At 35.4% G+C, this 23818-nt stretch overlaps 3 protein-coding genes and 1 long non-coding RNA gene across 14 annotated transcripts in view; 1 reads left to right on the forward strand and 3 right to left on the reverse strand.

The window, feature by feature from the left end:
- LOC132039062 (protein ROOT PRIMORDIUM DEFECTIVE 1-like) overlaps nt 1–23818 on the reverse strand; it is a 39236-nt gene that overhangs the window by 6801 nt on the left and 8617 nt on the right. The window lies entirely within an intron of this gene.
- On the forward strand, nt 1835–18822 carry LOC132039006 (nibrin homolog). 11 transcript variants are annotated; one of them, XR_009410332.1, is made up of 15 exons: nt 1836–1913; nt 3130–3183; nt 6764–7028; nt 7138–7226; nt 7851–7981; nt 9638–9684; nt 9793–9901; nt 10204–10272; nt 11484–11652; nt 12675–13180; nt 13714–13775; nt 13861–13963; nt 14048–14105; nt 15927–16057; nt 16752–16943. XR_009410332.1 is itself a non-coding variant. In XM_059429546.1 (14 exons), exons 1-13 carry the CDS (start codon nt 1877–1879, stop codon nt 14099–14101), a joined length of 1695 nt encoding a protein of 564 aa, XP_059285529.1. In that variant the 5' UTR covers nt 1836–1876; the 3' UTR covers nt 14102–14105; nt 18687–18822. The 11 variants fall into 11 exon arrangements, 9 of the variants coding, with proteins under 9 accessions (XP_059285550.1, XP_059285582.1, XP_059285575.1 ...); XR_009410337.1 differs by having other exon boundaries at nt 15997–16057; XM_059429546.1 differs by lacking the exons at nt 15927–16057; nt 16752–16943 and adding an exon at nt 18687–18822.
- On the reverse strand, nt 8888–9216 carry LOC132039052 (uncharacterized). Its single transcript, XR_009410341.1, has 2 exons — nt 9112–9216; nt 8888–9058 (listed from the first exon to the last, which is right to left on the reverse strand). It is a non-coding gene; the product is annotated as an uncharacterized LOC132039052 (long non-coding RNA).
- Nucleotides 18733–22696, reverse strand: LOC132047623 (rust resistance kinase Lr10-like). The gene is made up of 2 exons (XM_059438642.1): nt 21720–22696; nt 18733–20035 (listed from the first exon to the last, which is right to left on the reverse strand). Exons 1-2 carry the CDS (start codon nt 22464–22466, stop codon nt 18875–18877), a joined length of 1908 nt encoding a protein of 635 aa, XP_059294625.1. The 5' UTR covers nt 22467–22696; the 3' UTR covers nt 18733–18874.

Genomic DNA, 23818 nt, shown 5'->3' on the forward strand with positions numbered 1-23818 from the left:
ACTTTAATAGGAGGAATAAAACTCAAACAAAAAACTTCAACAGACGAACGTATTTACACAAAGAAAATTACATTGGTTGACATTTTATTCATTTTGGAAAATGGTTAAAGGGTTCTAGGGTTTGAGAACTAGGACTTGTAACAAAATATGAATTTTATGTTTATGATGAAAGGGGTACGTTTTATTTGATAAATTTTGAGAATTGGGGATTTAATTGGAATGGGGTCGGGATTTTTTAAGTCATTGGATATTATTAAATTAGTGGGAAAAAAATTAATTAATTAATTTAAGTTAAATATTAGGTTGACCAATCAAGGATGACACGTGGCTAATTTTTGTTCTACAATTCATGGAAAATTAAACATTTACTTAGCGTCACCTATATTTAACAACTTTAGAGCCCAAACATAAACGTGGAGGGCATTTATGGACCGAAAGGTGAATATATTATATGCCTTAGACCCTTTTTCGATATTTGAAAATGCAATTCTAGGCCCTTTTCCGTTTATTATTTCTTCGTCTTAATTTATTTGTGAGACTTTCTCTTCTCTTTTTTTATCCAACAAAAAAGATGATATTTTCTATATTCACAATGAGTTAATTGTAATATTTTATAGAGACTTCTACATGACTTTTGTAAGTTTCGTGGAATATAGAAAATTTTTAATATTTTATATCGTTATAGTTAGTTTATATGTAAAGTCTTCATTTTAAAAAAATTATGTCTAATCAAGCCCCTTTAAATAAATCATATGGGAAGCATTTGAAAATTCACTGAAATATTTGGGTGATGGTTATTATATGTGTGGCGTATATTTTATTAACATGAAACCTGATTATTTTAATTTTAACACACTTTTAAACTTCTAATTGATTTTGTCCATTTATATGTATATATATCACTATATATATATATATATATTCCCTTTTCTTTTATATATGAAAATATATATATAATATATATATATTTCAAATTCAATTAAAGAAAAATAAAGAAATAATATTTACATCCCATTTTATAAACATTAAAAAAGGGGGATAATAGTGCAAACTTTTAAAGTTTACTGTAATAATAAGATTCAGAATTTTGCAACAATAAATAGAAGTCACTTTATGAAAATATTTCTATCATATAGCTTATCAAAAGTTGAAAATTATGAAAAAGAATTTATTCATTCCATTTTATTTAACATTATTTGATAAAATACAGCTTAAGATGTTAATTTGATATATATTATAAATTATAATACTAGTGATAAGAAATAAGAATATATTGAAATAATTGTTAGAAGTTAAATAAAAAAATACACATGAACACTTTTGAAGTTTTAAGTTGTAATTAACTTTGAAGAACAATCAAAAACCCTCAAGAGTTGTTAAATACTTACTACTCTCTTCGTATTTTCATTTTATTTGTCATCCATTAAAAAGATATCTTATGAAAATAATCACAATTTAAATAATCAAGACATACCTTAAAACTAAATAACGTGAAAAAACTTATGACAAAAAAGAGTAAATTATATTGAGATAACAAAATAAATAAAGTTAAATTAGTTAAATTACTTTTTTTAGTTAATTTTTTTTAAATAAAAATGTGTTAAAAAAAAGACAAGTAAAGATAAGAGAGTATAAAATAAAATAAATTTAATTATTGAGACGGGAAAAAGAGTGTATACATTGGAACTTTACAATTACTTTTTCCTTCTCCGTATTAATACATGAACTTTTCTTTTTCCCACTAAAGGCACTCAACTATCTTGAAGTATTAAACAAAATATCAACTTTCTTGGTATCAATACAACTTCGGTTTACTTTACTGATCACCGGTGTTCTCTTTGGCGTACAATTTCGCAAAGAAAAACAATCAAAGACTATGGTTTGGGGCCTTTTTCCTATTGACCCACTTCCAGGTTCTATACAAGTTTCTCTCTACTTGTAGTATTCTTTCCTTCAAAATTATTGCCTTTAATGCCAAAATCATTTGGCATTAAAGCAATGACACTTAGGAATTTCTAGTATTGATATTGATTATTATCCCTTTTTTTTGTCTTAACACTGACAACCTATAATGGGGTTTTATCTAAGTTTAGAGCATATTTAAAAGCATAGAATCTATATAGGTGATATTTGGGATTAAGCACTCAAAAGTGTGTGACCTAGTGATCAATGAAGTGGAAGGAGAACCATCGTGTCTCAGGTTTAAAATCCCAACAGAAGCAAAAACACTAGGTTATTTCTCTGCCTAAGCCTTGGTGGGCTGTGTTACGGTACCAGTAGGTAGTTTTGCTGGCGGGAGGTAGCAAATGCTCGGTGGAATAGTTGAGAGTCGCGTGCAAGCTGGCTGAGGCATCACCATCATAAAATAAAGAAAAAGATTAAATAAAAGAAAATGATACTAGGATTAAGTCTTAGTTGCTGTTATTATGCTTATATTAGGTTTGGTATTTAACAAGAGTCTCTTTGGTCTGACTAGAGAATTGTATTTTAGTGTAGGATGATTTATAGAATGTTTGCCTTGAGAAGACAAATTGCACCTTGGGGTTTGGCATAATGGTCAATTAATTGAGATGAAAACCAGGGGAGATCAGTTTCAAATCCCATTAATGGTAAAAAAGATTAGGTGATTTATTTCTAACTATCTAAGACGTCGTGGGCAGAGTTATGTGGCACCTGGGCTGGTGGGGTAGTAGGTATCCAGTCGAATTGTTGAGGTACGCACAAGTTGGTCTGGACACCTCCATTATAAGAAAAAGACAAATTCAACTACTAGTATTGGAACCGAACGTGATTGAATATAGCAGGATGGATATCAATATAGCAAGACCCAACTAGTTGGGCTTTGAGGCATAATTGACTGATTGATTGAGTACTTATGTCCTATTAATAAACATATGCACAAACAATCAATTGTTTTAGTCATAGTTACAACACAACATTTCATGTATGAACTAGTTTTACTAATGTGGAAAGTTGAAACAAGTCGTTCATGGCTTTTGTTGATCACATTTTGTTAATGACTTTCGTTGGCTGGTTTCATTTTAGACTAGAATTCTGACTGATTTATCATCTTATTAATCTTTTGGTATTGTCAATGCACTGATACACTGCTCGTTGTTTATGTGACAGGTGAAGATAATTACTATTTTTTCAATAAAGGTGCATATAAAGTGGGTCGAAAAGGTAATCATTCTCAATTATGCACTCTCATAAAATTTTCCTAATTTCGAGTTTCTACTCTTAGAGCCTGTTTGGATTGGCTTATTTTAGGTGCTTCTAAGCCAAAATAGCTTGTAAGCACTTTTATAGTGTCTGGGTAAGATAAAAAAGTGCTTTTAAGCACTTGTTTTTAAGCCAAAATAACAAAAATAAGCCAAAGGCCATTAGTTAGAATTCCTAACTTATGACTTATGCTTATAAGCCCATCCAAACAGGCTCTTAGCTTGGTTACTCTGGGATGCTGTCACTGCTTACTTTTCTGATTAATCTTGTTGATGAGATGACTTAGATGTCTCACTTTCTGATGTGATCTGAACTTGAGTCCAATTCACGGGTCATGACAATAGCATTTAACATGCCATAGTTGGTGTGCTGATGGTTCGTTGTAGTTAGGCTTAATACATACTTTACCCCTAACCTGTAACATAGTTCCTTCGAGACACTCTCCTTCTTCACGGGCAAACTTCTACTCATCAAAACTGTCCCCAACCGTGTCTAACACACACCACGCTTGCTCAGTTGGCATGCACATTTTTTACCAACAAATGAAGCGCGTGAACAAGAGAAGTTTAGTATCAGATGCATTATTTGAGTGACACGTGTTTTTATTTTTATTTTAATTGGGCCATCTTCTTCCTTATTTAAACCCACATTAGTTCTGCCATGGCTGCTCCACCACCCTATCTCTCCATCACCCAGTACAATATTATGTAAAAATCACCAATTCCTCTTGGCATACAATTCATAGCCACACAGTTAGATACAATAAGAGATCTTAGTTGCCAGAGGTTAAGAGTTAACCCTCGCAAGCTGGAAATTCTGAATAAGAGCAAAGCCTGGCACTTTCCAGTTTTCAGCTCCCATGGTCTCCAGAAAGTGCAACGAGTTGGGTTAAAATCTTCCCCCACGTAAACCTCCGGTCATAATTGTTGGCAGCACTCACAGGGAATGATTGGGAAGTAATTACTGGCTTATAATCCCAACTCTGTTGCTACGCTACTGCTTAACTCACATTTTGTCAAATCATCTAGCTTTTGCTGTTTTAAGTTGAAACGTTTGATGCGTATGGTCTCCTCCTCTACCATCTCTCCTATTTTTATCTGCCATGGCTTCTGGGAAGACAAAAGAGAAAATGCGGGGGTGGTCTTCTGCCATGGAGATGAAGATGGGGAGATGGGGAAGATGAGGCTGTAATTGTAATTTTAAAATGTTATCCTTTTTAGTTAATGATATGTGTCACAGACTCATTGGTGCGTGACATACACTTGTTTGAAAAAAGTGATAAAACACTAATTTGTTTTTAATTTTTTAATTTTTATTATTATTATACTTGGTTATCAAAAAGACACAAAAGATAGTAAAATCCAAAGGGGTGTGTCACGTTACAAGTTCGGAGGGGAAAGTATGTATTAAGCCTTGTAAATACCATGGTATGAAAAGAAGATGGAGGCAGTCAATGCTCACCATGACTAAGTACTAATTATCCTAATATCTTAGTAATATAATGATGTGAAGAACATCAACAAAAGAAGTGGCTTAAATAGTCAATTGAGCAGTGAACTCAAAGAGCTTGCCTGGAATTAATTCTGCAAAGCCTTTGCTACTAATATCTGAAACAAAGCTACTTTTTCCATTCTAGATGTTCCAAGAGCCACCAAATTAAGTGTTGTTCTTTTTCCCTTTACTTGGGAATAGGAGACACAGGTTGTCTGAGCAATGCATTAGATCGACTTTTGCATAGAGGTTCTTTGTAAAGAAACTCTCTCTCTCTCTCTCTCTCTCTCGTGGGACATCTTTTATTCGAGAGCAGCAGTTTTGCCATCAGGCCAAGCCTCTCAAATGTCTTAACTGAGTGTTTTTACCCTTTTCCTATGATCTGCCTTTTGGTACTGGAGATTGAAAGTTTCTTATAGACTCAAATGTCTTAACTGAGTGTTTTTTTTTTGACAATACTGATTAAAGAGTGAAAATTGCTGGTACTCTTGTAACAAGGTGAATGGCTGGCTATCTATTGATCAAAATGGATGAGTCATCTTCTTTGAAGTTTAGTCAATAGTGAGTTTTGGAAGGGGACCGTTGGATGTGATGATGTAACTATTTCCTGGTGGTTGCTTCTTGTTTCCAGCTCACACGGTGTTCTAGTTGGAGAGAAAAGCATAGGAGCACTAAATGGATAATTCTTATGCCATAAATAGACAGATATTTACTGATCCAAATTTAATGGCTAATAGGACCTTGCGGTGCTGGGGTTGTAATATTCTCCGAGTAAGAATCAAGAAGCAAAACATTTGATATAGTCAAAATTTGTTAGCTGTCTTAGTGAAAGAAAGATAAGAAATGAATGGAGTACTTAAAAAATAAAGAATGGAAAACTGGTAGGAGTCTGTGTATACACATAAAGAACGAAGACAAGTGGTGAGGGAAATGTGATGGAAGGATAAGATTGTGTGAGAGATGATAATCTTTTTTGGCAGTTTCTTGATCTGTAAGCATAGGCGGACCTACATATGAGGCTTAGCGTGCCTTGGCACCTGTTCCTGCTCCAGAAAGTTTCAGTATATGTATGCACATTTACATCTAAAAACTGATATATAAAAGCTTTGGCACCTGCCATCATAGCTGACAGAGGGAGGCCTGTTAATGTCTGTTATGCATCCTACCAGAGTTTAGAGTACCGGAATTTGAACTTGCCATGAACTGAAGTTTTCAATTTTTTATCCTCCAGCGGACTCACCTTCTCCTTTTTCCTTTTTTTTTTCTTGTTTTTTTCTCAACCCGGACCCCTCTATTTATGCCTTCACTTTTTCTTGATCTCTTGTTACCTCTTTTTGTTGTTTTTTGTAAACAAGCAAACTTTTATCTCTTATTTTCTTTTATTCTTTTCTTGTTTTTACTTTATTCTACTCAAGACTCCATTGATATGTAACAAAACAGACAGCCCCTTTTCAGTTTGTTGGAAAAACATAATTTCTTTCGAATTGAGATGGAGAAATATATAAAAAATTCAAAGGGCAACTAATGTAATTAAACAAAGACATATTGAAGTTTAGTAACTCTTTTCATCAAATTATCTAAGTGATAAATGCCCTTTCTTGCCTTGTTGTCATTTTATTCATTTTTCTCTAATTTATTTAGTATATGTGAATTAAGAGAGAACAAACCAGACTTATTTTCATCTTGTGAAGATTACCCTAGTAATACAGACTGAAATTAATCCAAAACTGATGAACTGACCAAATACACACTATTATTCGGTCAGTATGGTGATTGACATATTTACATTAAAGGCGGTGGTACACCCGGGGCTTTCAAATCCTAGGTCCACTTTTCTCTGTAAGCTTTTGAGAATCTTAATCTCGACAATTCATCTACGGTATTGTACCATTGCTATTTGTAGGCTATTTTACATCTATGTTGTGGGATTTGAGAGGCATTGTTGTGCCTTACCTTCCGTCACTTGAAAGTGCATATTTTTCAGATAGTATTCTTAAGGTGTTAGGCTTGAAAGGTAACCTGTACTGCCCTTAAATGTTTTGTTTCACAGGATGTGATGTCATTGTCAACAAGGATAAAGGAGTTTCAAGGATCCATGCAGAGATTTTAATAGATGAGATGATTTCTTTGGATCATTCGTTGAAGAAGCCCTCAAATATTCTGTCTAAAGTACGTATAAAAGACTGCTCAAAGTATGGTACATTCCTCAACAAGGATCTGGATTCAAAGGAGAAAGTTCATGAGTTTCCAAATAAAGAAACAATGCTTAAGGATGGGGATCTAGTTTCTTTTGGAACTGGTAATGCAACTTACAGGTGATTAAAGTTACATATTGTAACTCTTACCTCCTATATAGTACCTCTTAATTAGTGGACCATCAAGCCCACTGAACAGCAAATTGATGTGATGATTTATATTAAACAGATTCTCCTATGTGTCCTTCATATTTTTCATTTGCTCCCCAAAGCATTCAAAGACAAATCAACTTATTACAAAGAAGGTGTCATCAATAGGTGAGTGATCATTTATGCTATGTACATAAATATCTGTTCAGATGGTTATGCACTTTTGTGTTTCAGGCTGCTTATAATATTTCCAGTGTGATCTGTTGAATTCTTGATGCGTCTTTGTTCAATTTTTTTCTTCTGCTAATGTTAAACGATTGTTTCCTATGTGGTGGAGAAAATGATGCATGGAATGATCACAATTCAGAAGCCAAAAATAAAATAAAGATTTGATGTGAATCATATTAGTCTTCGATGCACATATTATGTTGCTGTGGTCAAAAGGACCAAAAACTACAAGAGAATATCAAAATTTGACCTCATAGATGACCCTCGAGACCAGATTTGCTACTTGTTTTAGTGTTGTTACATTAAAAGAATAAATACCTATATATTATCAAAAAAGATTAAATACCTATATTATTTGTCTGTACAAACACAGAAAGTATCTTGAATGCTTTCATGCATTTTAGCATGCCGTGATCATAGTAGTCTAAAGTTGAAAAAGCACAAGGAACAGGGAATACCTAGATTATATTTTAATATCAAAATTCAGAGTGCCAATTCTTTCTGCTATATGTATATATATGCGCAGAGGATATCGTATTCCTAATATTATCAATCTCATTGCAGGCGCCACTATAACTAAAAAGTGGAGTTTGGACTGCTCACATGTGCTTGTAGATGACTCCTTTCCACTGACTGAGGATCTGATTGATGCTATTGTCGCTAGAAAACCCTTGGTTCAATATAGTTGGGTTGAGGTATTCTTTGTATAAATCACCTAAGATTTTTGCAAGTATAATCTGCCAACAAACATGTCTATTTGCATTTAGAGTTGCTGATATCTAGATCAAAATTGTAGTTTAAAGTTGTGAGACTGTAACCGAATGTAAATAAGATTTACTAATGTGAGGAATATGATTTTGTTGTTTCATGATTTGCTTTTCCTACCTTATATTATGTCAGATCTTTGTCCTTTCCCTTCGTTAGTCTGAAGATTTGAGATAGTTATTCAATCTTCCAGAGAGATCCAAACATAAACATGTGGGTATCATTATTTTTGGACGTCATAATTTGAGTGATATAATCAATGGTAGCATTATGATTTTATTTCTGTGATGTTCAGTAACATCAGATAATCCTCTGTTCCCATTGCATCAGGAAAAAAATGGGTTTAGTTTTTTTTTTTTTTTAAAAAAAAAAAAAAAAAAAAAAAAAAGATTAAGCACAAGTGTGGTCTGAAATATTATCTCTATGCATTGTGTTTCTTAAGAAGCCAAAGATTCTTTGAAGGAATTAAAAATTCCCTATATAGGTTGCAGTTGTCAAGTGGCTAGCCGACTGTGGAGAGTGGTTCTTAATTGGTTTGGGGTGCGATGGGTGATGCCGAGGACAGTAAGGAGGCATTGCATAGTTGGGGTTACAGAAGGGGCAAGAGGAGTCCTTGGGCGTGGAAGGTTGCCCCACTAGCACTGTTGTGGGTTATTTGGAAAGAGCGAAATAGGAGAGCGTTTGAAGGGGCTGAACTAGATATTGTAAAGTTGCAAAAAATCTTTTGTTTCTAGTTTGCTTTTGGTGTTCCCATGAGACCCTTGTTTGTATAGAAGATTGGGTCTCCTTTTTTGAGAATCATGTCTTGATGTATTTTCTCTCTCTTTTGTACACGGCTTGTATACAGGGTCTTTCTCCCCCAACTGTTAATAAAATTATTACCTTATCAAAAAAAAAAAGGTTGCAATACTTTAGTTTACAGTTTCAGCTTTCTGGTGCAGCTTAAAAAGCGTACATGATATAAATGTTTTCTTGGATTTGTGGCTCCCTACCCTTTGAAAAGGGACCTACGTAGAGAAGTTCTCTTGGATTTGTGGCTCCCTACCCTTTGAAAAGGGACCTATGTAGAGAAGAAGCACAAGTGTGGTCTGAAATATAATCTTTTTCGTTTCGAGAAAGGATCTGAAATATTATCTTTCTGCATCATATGGGTTATATGGATTATGCATTATATGGGTTATATAGAAGAGAATCCAAATATTCTTTGAAGGAATTAGGAATTCCTTATGTAGCTTGAAACACTTTTACTTTATAGTTCAGCTTTCTGGTGCACCTTCAAAAGCGTGCATGACATAAATGTTTTCGTGGATTTAGTGGCTCCTTGCTCTTTGAAAAGAGACCTACATTTTTGTACCTTTTGTAATTTTGAGCTGTTAACTTCATTTTGCCAAGTTGTTGAAATGGATACTCTTTACTCATTCAGAAAACAGAAGAAAAGTGAACTTAGCCCTTAGCTCCTCATTTCTTAGCATCAAGCTCTTACAATATCCAACCATGAAGAAAGTTATTTTCCTCTTGTTTATTATTTTTTTCATTCAAACTTGAGATCTGAAATCATTTTCTAATTGGTTAACTATGTATTTCAGCTAATTGCAGGGAATAATGTTTGTACCGATATTCCAAGCTGCAGCTCGTAAGTACTGCATTAAGATTAATCACACTATGCTTTGCTGCTCTGAAATGCCATGTACAACATTCTCTTTTAAATGCTAACAAGATTAGCTGTGCTTGTTTTACCCAGTCATGCACCAAACTTGATGCTGGAAGGAGTGTCCGTGAAAGTGGTAGACCCTCAGTCTAGGGAGTGTTGTTTGAAAGGATATACTTTTTTGTTGGAACCAGAAAACAAGGTGATCGTCTCCTTAGTTCTTCTAGCATTCCAGTTTCTGTCTTGTGGGTTCAGTTCAGAGTTGTCTATAGCTTTATCTTGATTTTTGTTGTGATGTAGTTATGCATAATAAGCTTAACTAGTTATCCCATTAGTTCAGCTGAGAGTCAGAAGTAATGCTGCAAAGTTTTGATTTCTTTGCGTTTATTCAGCGTCTTTGCTACTGTTTTGCTATTACATCAAGCAAGTCATGCCAGATGACTTGATTGGTAATTACTTAGATATTTGTGCTTGACTAAGATCATTATTCCCTTGTCCTTGCAGTATAAATTTGAGGGCAGGTTGCAGTCCATACTGGAAGTTGGGGGTGCCAATGTTTCTTCTGCTGAAATGGTCTGTCCTAATGGCCTGTGTTATTGTTGCCTGCTCCCCCTTCCCCGCTTTCCTCTGTTTTCCTCTCTGCATCTTCTATATAGCTCATCCCTTAAGATTGAACTAATTTGGTAACTCCTAGCATGTTTGAGAAAGGTATATGGCGCAACCCCTTGAATGATGTATTTCTTAATGGATAGGGGGTCAAGTTCGTAAATCAGAATGCTTGTTGGAAGGGGGAACGACAAACATTTTGAGGATACAAATTGCCTAAACAAGCATATTAAAAACTGTCAACTAACATAAGTTCATCCTTGTTGTCCTTTTCCCTTTTCGCATAGGACTTGGTAAATGGCACCCTTTGTACTTGTACCAGAAAATATATTACTTTTAGTATATAAAGGTGTCTTCAACAGTCAGCAAAGTGTTGGTAATTTCTTTTGGGATTACACTGGGTTGTTGTTGTTGTTGAGATGATTCGAGGATAGAAAAGTGAAAAAGGTTAACAGTAACTCACAAAGGTGCATAAATAGTAACACAAACAACAACAGTGCAATCCCACAAGTGGGGGTCTGGGGGTAGGATGTCAACATAGAGAGTAACACCTTAGTAAAATACCCTGACCACAAGGCTTGGGATAGTTAACTGTGGCTGCCTCACTTCCTGTGGGGTGTTTCCTAATTTTTGCTTCATTAAGTCAGACATAATGGCTTACTAAGCAAACTTATACTAAAAATTTGTTTCAGTGATTAATTCTCGGAAAGGTGAGAAACTCTCTTAACATGGAGTGACAAACCAAGTTAAGAAGTGAAGGCATAAAAGCGAAGAGGTTCTTATCCTCAAAAAAAAAAAAAAAAAAAAAAAAAAAAAAAGAGGAGATAAAGAGAGAGATAGAGAGAGAAGATGACCTATTATGGGAATGGCTAAACACAGACGGATGAAACTTTGGATTCATACAACTCCAAATATACTACATGAGTCTTGGTTGTTGAATCATACCTTTACATTTCCATTTTTGTGATTTGATGCCAAGTTTCAACTTCTCTTTCTTTTTCCTTTTTCGTGGTGTTTTCATGGGGTGCTCATGTTTTTGGTATTCAAGGTGCAAATTATAGAGACTAGAGATGTTTGCTTATGGTTTTGCGTGCAAGATACATACTGTTTAGTATTGAGCCACAAAAGATTGTAAGTATTACTGTTTAACCTTACTGCCTCATTTCATCTACTTTTAGGCCTTGGAGAAAAATGGAAATGACCGTCTGGTATGTGTAGTTCCAGCAGGATCAAGCAGCTTTAAGTGTTTTTCTAACCAAAGTTCCTTGCCTTCGGTGAGTGAAATAGATCTGGTTTCTGCGGTTCTATCTGCATACTTGGATCCTTCTCTAATCACATCCCCACCGGGTGAGTGTAGTTTAACTTCAGGATTTATGTCTTTTCCTTTGCGTTTGACATGTCAATTGGGCTTTCTATGCACATACATTTCTATTTTCTCCATTCCTGTCTTCCTTTGCTCACTAATATTCCCTTGCCTCCTTCCCAACCCTTGACCCCCCATCTCCCCCTTCTTAATTTTTGGTTTGAAACTTTTACCAGTAGATTCGGACTGCAAAACATGATATTGCTCAGGTATTGACCACTAATTTACAGAGGATCGTCATTTTGAAGCTTGTTAAACAGATTATGAACCATTGACTAGCTTGGGTTTAACCTCATGATTTTTTGAGGTGGTCAAGGATCAGATCCATTTATCACTGTGCCTAATGTTGTGCAAAAGCAAATGAAATTGCTGGTTAGACTAGCCAAGAGGTTTAAGAGTGTGGCTTTAGACAGATTGATAAGGTCAACTAATCGTGCAATGAAACTTTTCATAAAATCTTGCACCACCTCTTTTTATGCTGGTTGAGTAGATTTTTGACTAGGGGAGATTCATTATTAGTGTGACTTACCGATCCTCATTAGTTAGATAGAAACTCGCTACTCATGAGCATCGTAATTGGTCATTGATCTTGCAGCTGGTAGTGTCTTTAGGCTTGGTCATAATAAACAGAAAGGCACTTGTCACAGTAAGTTTTTTAATACTTTAGTATTTGCAAAATCCCTGCTTTATATCATTTACTCAAATGGATCCAAGAAGTTTCTGACACAGAGAAAATTGATTGTAGAATGGAATTGTGAGATGTTTTTAACGTGTGAATAGGTTATTTTACTTTTCTGACTTCAAGTAGTACATGAGCAGAATTCATTTTTTTAATGAAGTAAGATATATCATAAAAGGCATTAAGAAGATGTAAAAAGATTACAAAAGAAGTGAAAATTCACTGGTCTTTATCAGGGCATTTTGGTACAACTCAGTGCTGATAAGATGTGCATTGTTATGAATCTATGTTCTCTGCCAATTATTTCTAAATAATTGTCCTCTGCAGTGCTCGTTACATCTTCATGCTCCACAGATGAGACAGTGGTTGCAGACTCAGATGCAGAAACAGAAAGTGCAAAATCAGATCACATTGCTGCTGCTGTCTGTTCAATAGAATCTTCAGAGCATGAAAGCAAGAGAACAACTTCTCCACACAAATTAGAATCTGTTGAATATTATAACGAAAATAAGTGTTCTGTTCAAATAGTTATACCTAGTGATAATGCATCCATGAGGGACACATCTCCCAGTTCAACAAAACCTGGTAAACGTGATGGAGGTCACATACCCCATGATGATGCTACCATCCATGACCCTGAAGGTGGTTACATCAGGCGTTTAGGTGTCAAAAGTGATAATACAGTGGCAAAAGAAGATATCACTGATGAGCGGGAAAATGGGAAGTTGGACATCATATATAGCCAAGATTTAATTGTTAGAGATTCTATCATGTCATTACCAGTCTCTTCTTCAACAAATGGTGGAGTTACAAACTTTAAGCGCTTCCGTAAGGTTTGTATCCATTGCAATGTCTTATATGAAATATATTCATACCAGAGAGCGAAAATTTCCCACTTCACTTTCTTCTTCAACATGCTTTTCCTTTAATGCTGAAATGTCAGAGTTCAATCAGCATCAGAGTTCAGCTAGCAATTTCAGCTTGATCTTGTCCTATTAACTGTCTAAATTAGCGCTGGAAAGCTAATATTGGCTATGATGACGATCCATGTGTCCGTTTTACTTGTCTAATATGCAGGCGGTCAAGTAAAATCCTAGGTTTGATTTGATTGCAAGTCTAGGAAGCATATCAATCTGTAGATATAATATTGCTTAGTGAAGGTCCTTATTAAAAAAATTGCTTTCTAAAGTTCTCTGTAACTTTATTGCTTCTGTAAAGTACATTAAGTTCTGTCCATGAATTGCAATTCTAAATTGATGCAACTTCACTTTAGGTTTGGTTCCTCTTCTTCTTTGGTCAGCGGATTTGATCATTATGCTACACTTTAAATGCTAATCTATGCTGTTCTTGTGGCCTAATTTTGTAGACAAATGCTCCACCCCAGAATAGCTTTGAGATCTTCATTCCGTTCTCCAAGTATCCATATCAGTAAGCAGCTAAGTCGATCTCTGTTATTTATAGTCTTTATGGCGTATTAGATTCCTTCGATGTTGATCTGTGATCATGGTGGCAGAGAATCTGAGTGTAAGAATGAGGATGTTGCTGAATCAATTAAAGAAGAGAAAAAAAGAAAACAGATGGAAGCTGTCGCCGAGGACCTGTTTAACAGTGAAAAGGTCAGTAAATATGACTAGTATTATTGTAGCTAAAATAGAAGCAAATATATCTCTTAAGCCAGTGCTTCTATTTCTATATCATAGGGAAGACGACATGGTGTAGCTGGTTCCTTGCATGGGTTGTTTGCTCGTAGATAATATGGTAAGTTTCTTTACAGAGCTGAAGAACTATACCTTCTTTTCCTTAGATGCAAAGCACATGCAGCTTTGTGCTTTGTGGAGGGAGCGAAACGCTAGATGCTTCAGAGATAAAGGAAATATTATTCAGAAGATCAAAATAGATTGTTTATTTTTGTTTTATTTTTGGTGCAAATAGAACTTTGTTAGTGATGATGAAGTTGTTATAGATCTTATTGTATCCCCTTAAGAATGGAAAGGATTTTTTTCTTTTCTTTCTTTTGGGCAGATTATAGATTATTTTGACAGCACTTTCTTGGTGCTTTTATTTAATTATAAAACACTTACCATTTCGAAAAGGTTCTGTTCGTATGAATTAATTTGCTGACGCGGCCTAGCATCTTTGATAGAGAGCAGAGGCATATAAATAATATTATCATTTTTGGGGACCAGAAATAGCATTGAATACAAGCATAATAGCTGTTTAGTGCATGGAGTTGATTTCTGTAAGCATCAGATATAAGAAATGTGTCATCAGCATAAAGAAAATGAGTCAAACAGATTCTCTGCCATCTTCACCAGAAATGCAAAACCCTCTAATCCAGCCCAATTCTTCAGGTCTCTTAAGCTTTAAGCTTAGGGCTTCCATGCCAATCACAGAAAGATAAGGTGAGAGGTCTCCTTGTCTTAGGCCTCTTTGAGACTTAAAGAAGCCTTCAGGGCTTCCATTAATGAGAACTGAAAGTCTGACAGTAGAGATGCAAGTATCGATCCACTGTATCCACCTATCCCCAAAAGTTCATAAGTCTCATGACTTTCAATAGAAAAGACCAGTTTACATGATCAAATGCCTTTTCTGAATCAAACTTGCATATTACTCCAGCCTTCCCCTTTCTCAAGTAGTAGTCAAGACATTCATTTGCAATTAATGACACATCTACTGTTTGTCTACCTTTAATGAAGGCATTTTGGTTGCACCTGAAATGAGTTTGCTTATCATTTGTCTTAAATCTTTCGGCAAGAACCTTTGCGATGAGTTTGTAAATGCTACCAAGAGGCTAATAAGTCTATAGTCTTAACCTCCATTGCCCCTTTCTTCTTAGGAATGAGAGCTATGAAAGTAGCAGTGAAGCTCCTCTTGAATGTGCCTGATAAAAAAGTGCACATGTTTTCATTTATATCATTCCTGACAGTGGACCAACATTCTTGAAAGGACATGTTGAATCCATCAGGTGCAGGGGCCTTATCCCCTCAAATTGCTTGTGTTCATCAACTACTTCTTCCTCTGTAAATGACCTTGAATCCACTTGCATTCTTTGGCCTTAAGTTTTTTGGAGGCAAGCAATTGACTAGTGAAACAAATTAGCACAAGAGAATATTTTTGGTGTAGAAAGTCTCAAATTCAGGATCTTCCACCGTGCGAATTTCCTGAGAAATGAAGTCATAGGCGATTCAAGGCTAGACCAGCCACTCCAAGAGCGCTCATCCATAAACCGAAAGGTGAAAAGCACTAGATCTTTCCTCATGGTTGGTTTACTAGGGCGAGGCACGCCCCTTTCCATCTCTAAGTAGTGGTGTTGGTGTGACTCGTTTTGATCATTCTTGTCAATCCCTTTCCTATATTAACTTTTGGCTTTATTGTTAAAATAATTCCTTTGGAATTTTCTTTTGGGATACCTAAAAGTAGTAGACTAGTGGCTACAATTTGGAATATGAATGATTTGATAATTGCTTAGGAGAAGACAAACTTATGGATGTGTTGTTTCCCATGTGGATTTTGTTAAGCTTCATAATTTCTTTTGTATTACATACATATGGTGTGTGTTTGATCATTTTACTGTTTTAGGATTAGTGAACTGAAGAGCTCTATAGAGGATCAACTATCCGATCATTCTCATGGCTTCTACACTTGCAAGCAACAAGACTGGAATTGGCTCAACTGTGATTTTACATGCATGATGATTAGCAGCCTACAATGTGAGTTTCCAGAACTAGGATCAGCCTACTTATATAGAAAGGTTTCTATTTAGCCAATGGCTTGAGGTATATCCCTACTGCTGCAATAAATAGTATAATTATATTACTACCCTACTATTCAGTGATTAAAATTGTTTTGCTTGCTAATCGGCTCAAAGAGACTCGGACACCCGGTGCTTAATCAAAAAAAAAAAATAGTATAATTATATTACTACCCTACTATTCAGTATGAGAAGCATATTTGTGAGAGCAAAGTGAACCGAAGGGAGAAAAGTGTTGACCCGATGATCAAGCATATTTTAAGCTGTTAAATTCTTCCGATGGTGGAAACAGATTTATTGGGTTTTGGTAACAAATACGGTTGCATTTTGGTGTTATACTTGGCCCAAAAATCCTTACCACCTAAAGATGAAAGAAGTATAAGATCAAAGCTTAGCTTATGAAGTGCATCCGATGAGCAAGTTGCATTATGCAGAGATGTTATTGTCATCCAGTTGTCAAATTTCTAAGGAAGAGAAGGTTTCATGTTAGTTTGAATTTGATGAAATTACCTTAAGTTTACTTGATAACTGCCCATCTAGGGTATAATCCAAAAGTGCCAGGTGTTCTCTGCAATTGTTATGATCTATGCATATATTACGTTAGCAGCATGATTTGTTCCTGGAATGCTAACATACCAATTTTGTGTTTCCAGATACCAGAGATATGCAGATGTACTGGTTCGAACAACACAAACATTTTGGTGGTATTGCTATTTTCTTAACACACACTGTAGATAAGACACACTTTTCTTTTCCCCTTGTATGAGATGGGAAAGTCATCTATGTTTTCAGGATGATTTGTGTTGAGCTATTGTATCGCGTGATTCTTGAAACTAATTTTTCTTTCTAGTTTCTTTACACTTTTCTTTAATTTGTTTCATTCTTAATGCTACGTCTTATTTATCTTGATGTGAATCAGCAAGTGGAAAAAGAAAGAAAGAAAAAAAGAAAAAAAGAAAAAAAACTTTCTGGCCCCTTTAGCTTTCGTGGAAAATCATAGGATTTACTCCTGGTAGCTTATCCTATATGTGCTATTTAAGCGCTATATTCAGTTTTTCCAAAGTATATAGTGTTAGCAAATTTAAGACAAAAGGCTCTCCGCTAGTCTTCCGCTTTATCTTTGTTTCATATCCATATATCCTGAACCTGCCATCTCTTTTGTTTCCGCATCATCTGTGCCAAATCCTTTGTTCTTGTTTTTAGGAATCACCACTTGATTTCACTCAAAATTAGTATGCTTTCAGGTCTGCTCTACTCTTTTTCCTTTTCTTTTTCCCTTCTTAATTTAAAACAGAGGAAATGCTGATATTTGGGACATGATTTCTAATTTTGGAGGATGCAAAATATCTGAAGTTTGCTTGCTTCCAAGTTGTTTGACCCGTACGTCTGAAATTTGCAATGTCCGAATCAGATTTCTTCAACTTAAGTTCCGTAGGTCTGAAAGTTGATTATGCAGTGGTTAAACTTACAAAAATCTATTATCTTAGGTTATGGTTCATCTATCACATGCCCAGGAACATTAGAACGTATTTTCAGCTCTGTGTCCAGTAGTGATGCTTTGAGGAGTACTGGGTGTTACTGGATAGGAAAGAAAAAGGAAAAGCAGTGTTAAATGAGTACGATTTAACTAGTCGCATGCATCTTGGTTGCCCTAAAACATGGCCAAATTTAACTACACACTCTTAGGAATGTTGGTTTGATCCGGCTCTCCACCCAACTGTGACGACATATGTTTTTCAATCAATTTGGACGATAAGCTATTATAGCGCTTCAGCCTTGTCTAGAGGAAGGTGTCAAGGGCAGAGCGTAGTGTTTGATCTCTCGCTTTTGAGTACCAAACTCAAAACTCAAACTACTTGTGATTTCGACATTCCAAACTCGAAAAATGGCCTAATAGAATTTGATAGATCTAGTAGCAAAATAAAAGTGGCAAAAGGAAATGTTCAAGGTTGGCCTTGAATGATAGCACTAGATTCCTTCCTCAACCGGTCTGGGTTTGTGTCAAATGAAGGAAAATATGTACCTCCCTTGATAAATAACTGAGTGAGTCTAAATTATCTGCCACATGATTTGCCTTCCTGTAGCAATATTGATGATCAAGGCATTTTTGTTGACAAGTATCTGAATTTCCTTGACAACAGTGGCAATCTCCATGGTATATAGTCCATTCACTTAAAATGCAGCTTGCTAGAAGTTAAAAATCGATCTTCCCTATCACCAACCCAAATATGTCTTCTTTCAATGAACCATTTGAGACCAAAAGAGCACACTCTAGCTTCAATCTGGTTACTAGTACGATTAGAGATCTCCTAATAGTACTTTGCCCTGACTTGCCTGACCATTATTATTTGAAAATGAAAGCTTGACATATGTCCTCAAGTTTGCTCCCCTCTTTTCATATTCATTAGATGTTAATTTAAAAAAGGAGAGAAGAATGGAAATAAAGAATTCCTTTTTATCAAAATGGCAGCAAATAGTGGTTCATTATTTGGATCATAATAAGGCGCTGAAATGGCTCATTATCAGTCGAAGATTTTTGTTGTGAGGTCATTACCTAATATAACGTTGTTATTCGCATTCTGCATCAGGTAATGGGCTATACATTTACCCGCAAATGCAGAAAAGGAACGGAAATTTCTATGTGATAAAGTGGACAGTCATTCACTGCAACTGCCCTTTGCATAACTAGTAAAACAGTAATGATAATGCCTCAGTTCCGAAACACGTCGGGTCGGCTATATTTGTCATCTCACATAAACATTACATCAACTGTGAATCAATCATGACATATATCTAATTCAATGAGATTATCAACAGAATTTTCTAACAAAGCCATTGAATCAGACGAAAACGTCGTGGAACTTTCCATCTGATGAAACGGAGCAATTGGTTGAGATTGAAGAGGCTGAGGAGGTACTTCTAGCACTTCAACTTCACCTTCAAGCATTTCTACTACTTTACTCATTGAAGGGCGTTGTACCGGATTTGTTTGTATGCACCATAACGCAACTAAAGTCATCTTTCTAGCCATCTTCTTTTCATCATCATTTGTTTCTTCATCCACCACTATCTCCTTGCCCTTGTTCAACTTATCATAAACCCAAGAAGGAAAATACTGGCTAGAATTGTCTTCATTTGCAACTACATTTCTTTTCAAGTCAAGCATTTCCATTAGCAGCATTCCAAAACTATAAACATCAGCTTTATAAGAGATTGCTCCAATGCTCCTACTAATCAACTCAGGAGCTACATATCCAATCGTTCCACGAGCAGCTGTGAGAGTCACAATGCTATTATCTGTTGGATATAATTTCGCAAGCCCAAAGTCAGAAATCTTTGGAATGAAATTCTCATCCAGAAGAATGTTGTGTGGCTTGATGTCAAAGTGCAAAATTCGTACGTCACAGCCTCGATGCAAATATTCGATTCCTCGAGCCACTCCAAGAACAATGTCATACTGCCTCTGCCAACTTAACAGAGGACTTCCTTCTTGACTAATGTACTTATCAAGTGATCCATTGGGCATGAAGTCGTATACAAGAGCACGCTTTGTTCTCTCAACACAATATCCTACGAGTCCGACCACATTGACATGATGAATCCTTCCAATGGTAGCTACTTCATTCATGAAATCTTGACCACCAGTTTTAGGCTTGCTCAACATCTTCACTGCTACATCTCTTCCACTTCGAAGCTTTCCTTTATATACACTGCCATAGCCTCCCTCGCCTAATTTTTCTTTGAACCCTCTGGTCATTCTCTTTATGTTGGAGTAATTATATCTGATTGGCATGAAATTATTTTGTGTTTGCAAAAAGCCTTCAATCGTATCGTACATTGATAAATGCCTCCTTTTGAATTTGAACACCAAAAATGCAATTATGAATGGAAGGCCGATTACAAATTTTGCTCCCGAATACACTGCACGTTTGAGATTTCATACAAATTAACTTCCCTTAAGCCAACATAACATATAGATGAATGATGATCAGGAAAAATAAAAAAATATTGACAATTGCATTGTTAAGTCTCCCACATTAGTTGAGGGAATGGATGTTTATCTGTCTTGGACAATCCTCATCTCATGATTAGCTAGCTTTTGGGATGAACAGGGCTGGCTCTAAGGTAAGTCAAGTGAAGCTTTTGCCTTAGGTACCCAATATTAAAGGCCCCTATTATATACGTACAACATATGACGATTTTATTTTTCTAATTTAGCTCAGTTTCTCTGAATCAACTATTTCGTTTTGTCATATTTAGTAGGCGTTTGGCCATAGAAACCAAAAAAAAAAAATTCACTTTTTTTGGAATTTGGAGTTTGAGTTGGAGTTGTGTTTGACTATCGTTTTTGCAAATAGATTTTTTTTTTTTTTTTGGTTGAAATGTACTTGTTTTGGTTGTGAAAAAGGTGAAAAACTTGAAAAACAAGTCTTTCTTGTTTTTCAAATTCCAAATGAAATTTCATGGACAAACACTAATTTTTGAAAAAAGTGAAAAAAAAATCCGAAAAAAAGTGAATAATTCTTATGGCCAAATGGGTCCTTAATTGATCCATACATCAGAAAACAAGTCCTATTGTGTCTCATCTTTTTTAACTAAGAAATCTCCGAGGCAAGTGTCACAAGGTTCGAAATTCGATGGATAATAGGCTCACCCTACTTTTTCCCACTTAAATATCATGTTTTTATATGTTAGAGAGTTCCATGCCATGAATTGCGCCTAACGTACACACCGCGCCTTGCGCTCTCACCGCTATATCAGTGCCTTGTGCTTCTTTTGTGTCTCATTATAGTATGAATTTTATGAAAGAAAATTTAAGGGTCTTTTAATATATTTTAGCTTTAGGCCACTAAATCTGTTGAGCCGCCCCTAGGAATGAGTTAGGTCCAATGTCTATTTCTTATCATACATCCGTATAATCTTAAGGATTGAACTTTTTAAAAATTGCAAATAAATATTTTTACAAATATTGCTATTAACATCCTTCTTAACTTGACACTATTATGAAATATCAAGGATTTGGAAGAAAACTATTTTAACAAAGATTGCAATTAACAGAGTTACTAAAATTAACAATATTTCGAATTATTCAATTTTTATCTTGTGCTCACTTGTGTTCGAGGTGTGTTTATATTTAAACCATCACAGTAGGTCATTAAGTTTAGTTTATAGGTTACAGAATTAGGTTTATTATACATAGTTACATGTTTCAGTAGGTTACTTTAACCTGATGTTGTAAACACAGAGGTTAAAACTCTTTTTCTATTCTCCATCCTAAGTTGTTAACCAATTGACGCCCGAATGTAGATATGCGAATTATTCTGACAAGCCAATCGATATAAATACAGCTTGCTAAAGTAAAAAGAGCTTACTCATGAAATACGTAAGCGGTGTTGTCATATACCCTGGTTAGATTAAAGTCCAACGATTAGCAGATTTAGAATGAGAGATCAATGGAGAATTTATATTATGTAGAGAAAAGATGAAAAGTTTAGAGTCCTCACATGAAAATCCGGGCTAAAATCCATTCAATAACACCTACAAAGACATGAAGAAATTAAATTGTAGTGAGTGAATCCATTGTTTTCCTAATATTTTATTTAGCCAGGATAAAAAAGAATGTTACTGAAGCATATATATAATAAAAAATAATTGAAGAAGTAAACAAACATGTAGTCCTTACGCCATGGTCGTCCAAGTCGTATTGCTGGATAATAATAAAGCTCAAACCCGTAGATGATAGCTTGATGAAAATCAGATAGGGAAATGTTGTTGTCATCTTTAATATTAGGCCAAGAGGTCGTGGCTATAATTTCCACTCTGCATCCATCACTCACTTCCGATGCAATCATTTCACCCGTCTTTAAATAAGTGTGTCTGCTTAATTCACAGGCAGTAATTTCCAGATATGTCGAAGTTGTATTAATAGCAGATGGACAGTTGAGCATGAAAATGCGCTCTGACATATCGGAAAAGGAGACACCATCGTATTGGTTAAAGATAAGCCGAGAAGGTATTAGAGAGCATAGATCTTGTGATTGTAAAGTTGGATCTACCAGGCGAATTGTCTGATTATCATAGTCGATAGCTTGAACGTGCAACTTCTTGGAGAATACCGATTGCAACTTCTTGGAGAATACCGATATAACCGTTTGGTTACCTTCACAAGCTAATTCAATTTCTGGATTTCCGCAATATTCTGTCTTTAAGTAAAAAGGGTAGCTTATGTTACGGATACTACCACAAGCAGAAGGGGAACAGTTGTTTTTACTCTTCCTAGCATTGCATGTTTGAGAAATCTGCAGAAATATAAGGAGGATCAAGTATGGTATTGTGAAATATGTCAGCAGAATTGTTCCCCTACACATTTTGAAAAGTGAGTATTGCAAGAATAGAAAGATGAGGCCCTTGAAACCTACACAAATAACTAAGACTTCATTACTATGAATGAGGGTGTTTAAGTATAGTATTGTGAACTAGCTAGTTGCTTCAAACTTGAAGTGTGGCTTTTCATTAACAATATTACTCCTACGGTCCCACTTAATAATTTTTGGAAAATTGAGTTTGTTTCAATATATTTGACACTTAGAGAAACAAGCTATCATGTATTACATTTGTCCTAATTTACCTTTAGTATTGGTCCAGCTAGTGTCGTGCTAATTAAGTGAGATATTTAAGGTAGATAAAGAGTATTCTATGTAAATACTAGTAAGCTTAATGCGATTAAATGTCTCTTTTAAAAGTGTACAAAAATATTAGAAGACAGCTAATATGAACCGGGTGGAGCATGTTTCAATACTTTTCTTTGGTCCTTCGTGATAAAATTCCAACTTGAAGGGCCCTCCAGAGGAAGACTTTGCCGTTTACCTATTTATTAATGATGGAGATGGATATGTCATGTTTCAGTGCTCATGACTAAAGGATATGACCTTTCTTATGTCCTGTTCCCAGTCAATCAGTTATTGGATTTTTGGGCTTGAGTTTTTCTTCTCACATTAATTTACAATTAGCAAACAAGGTAGCCTTGGGAGACTGGTCTAGTCCACAAGTTCCGTAGTTTTGAAGAAAATTAGATCACCAATATTCATTTGTGTGGAAAAGTCAATATGGAGAGTTGGAAAATGTTGCCCATCCTATATAGCAGTAGCAGCATCAAACTAAAGAATGCAATTAATGCCTCATGAGTACTTCTGGTTCCCAAGTACATGCAAAACTGTTTCCATGGTCATCAACAAAAACATTGTGTATTTTGGAAAAATAATAGTAAAAAGATTTCCTCGAGCTTCCCTCGTTATTTCTCTTTATGATCTGACGAATTGCATGCGAGTTATCACAAACTGAATTTATCACAATCTAAATGGAAAATATTTTCTTCTCTGTTACTTGGTTCCATGTCTTGGTACTTCTGGTGAGTGGAAAACATTTTCTGGAAAATAAATCCCCATGCTTTCCTATGCTCCAACCCCCCACCCCCTCTCCCGCCCATGCTCCAAATCAAGAATTCACATACTGATATTCTATCTTTCCTCAAACAAATAAAATTAAAATGATCACAAAAAGGTCGTAAACCACAAAGCATGGAAAATGAAACAAAATTTCTCAGATCTCATTTTATAGTCCAATATGAACCAATTGCACTATGAACTAATGCTAGTATTTACTATTCCAATTCATATTGGACTACAGATTACGAGCTGCCATACATCACCTATTCAAGCCA

The sequence above is a fragment of the Lycium ferocissimum genome, chromosome 2 (genome assembly GCF_029784015.1).
Source record: "Lycium ferocissimum isolate CSIRO_LF1 chromosome 2, AGI_CSIRO_Lferr_CH_V1, whole genome shotgun sequence".
Classification (NCBI taxonomy): domain Eukaryota; kingdom Viridiplantae; phylum Streptophyta; class Magnoliopsida; order Solanales; family Solanaceae; genus Lycium; species Lycium ferocissimum.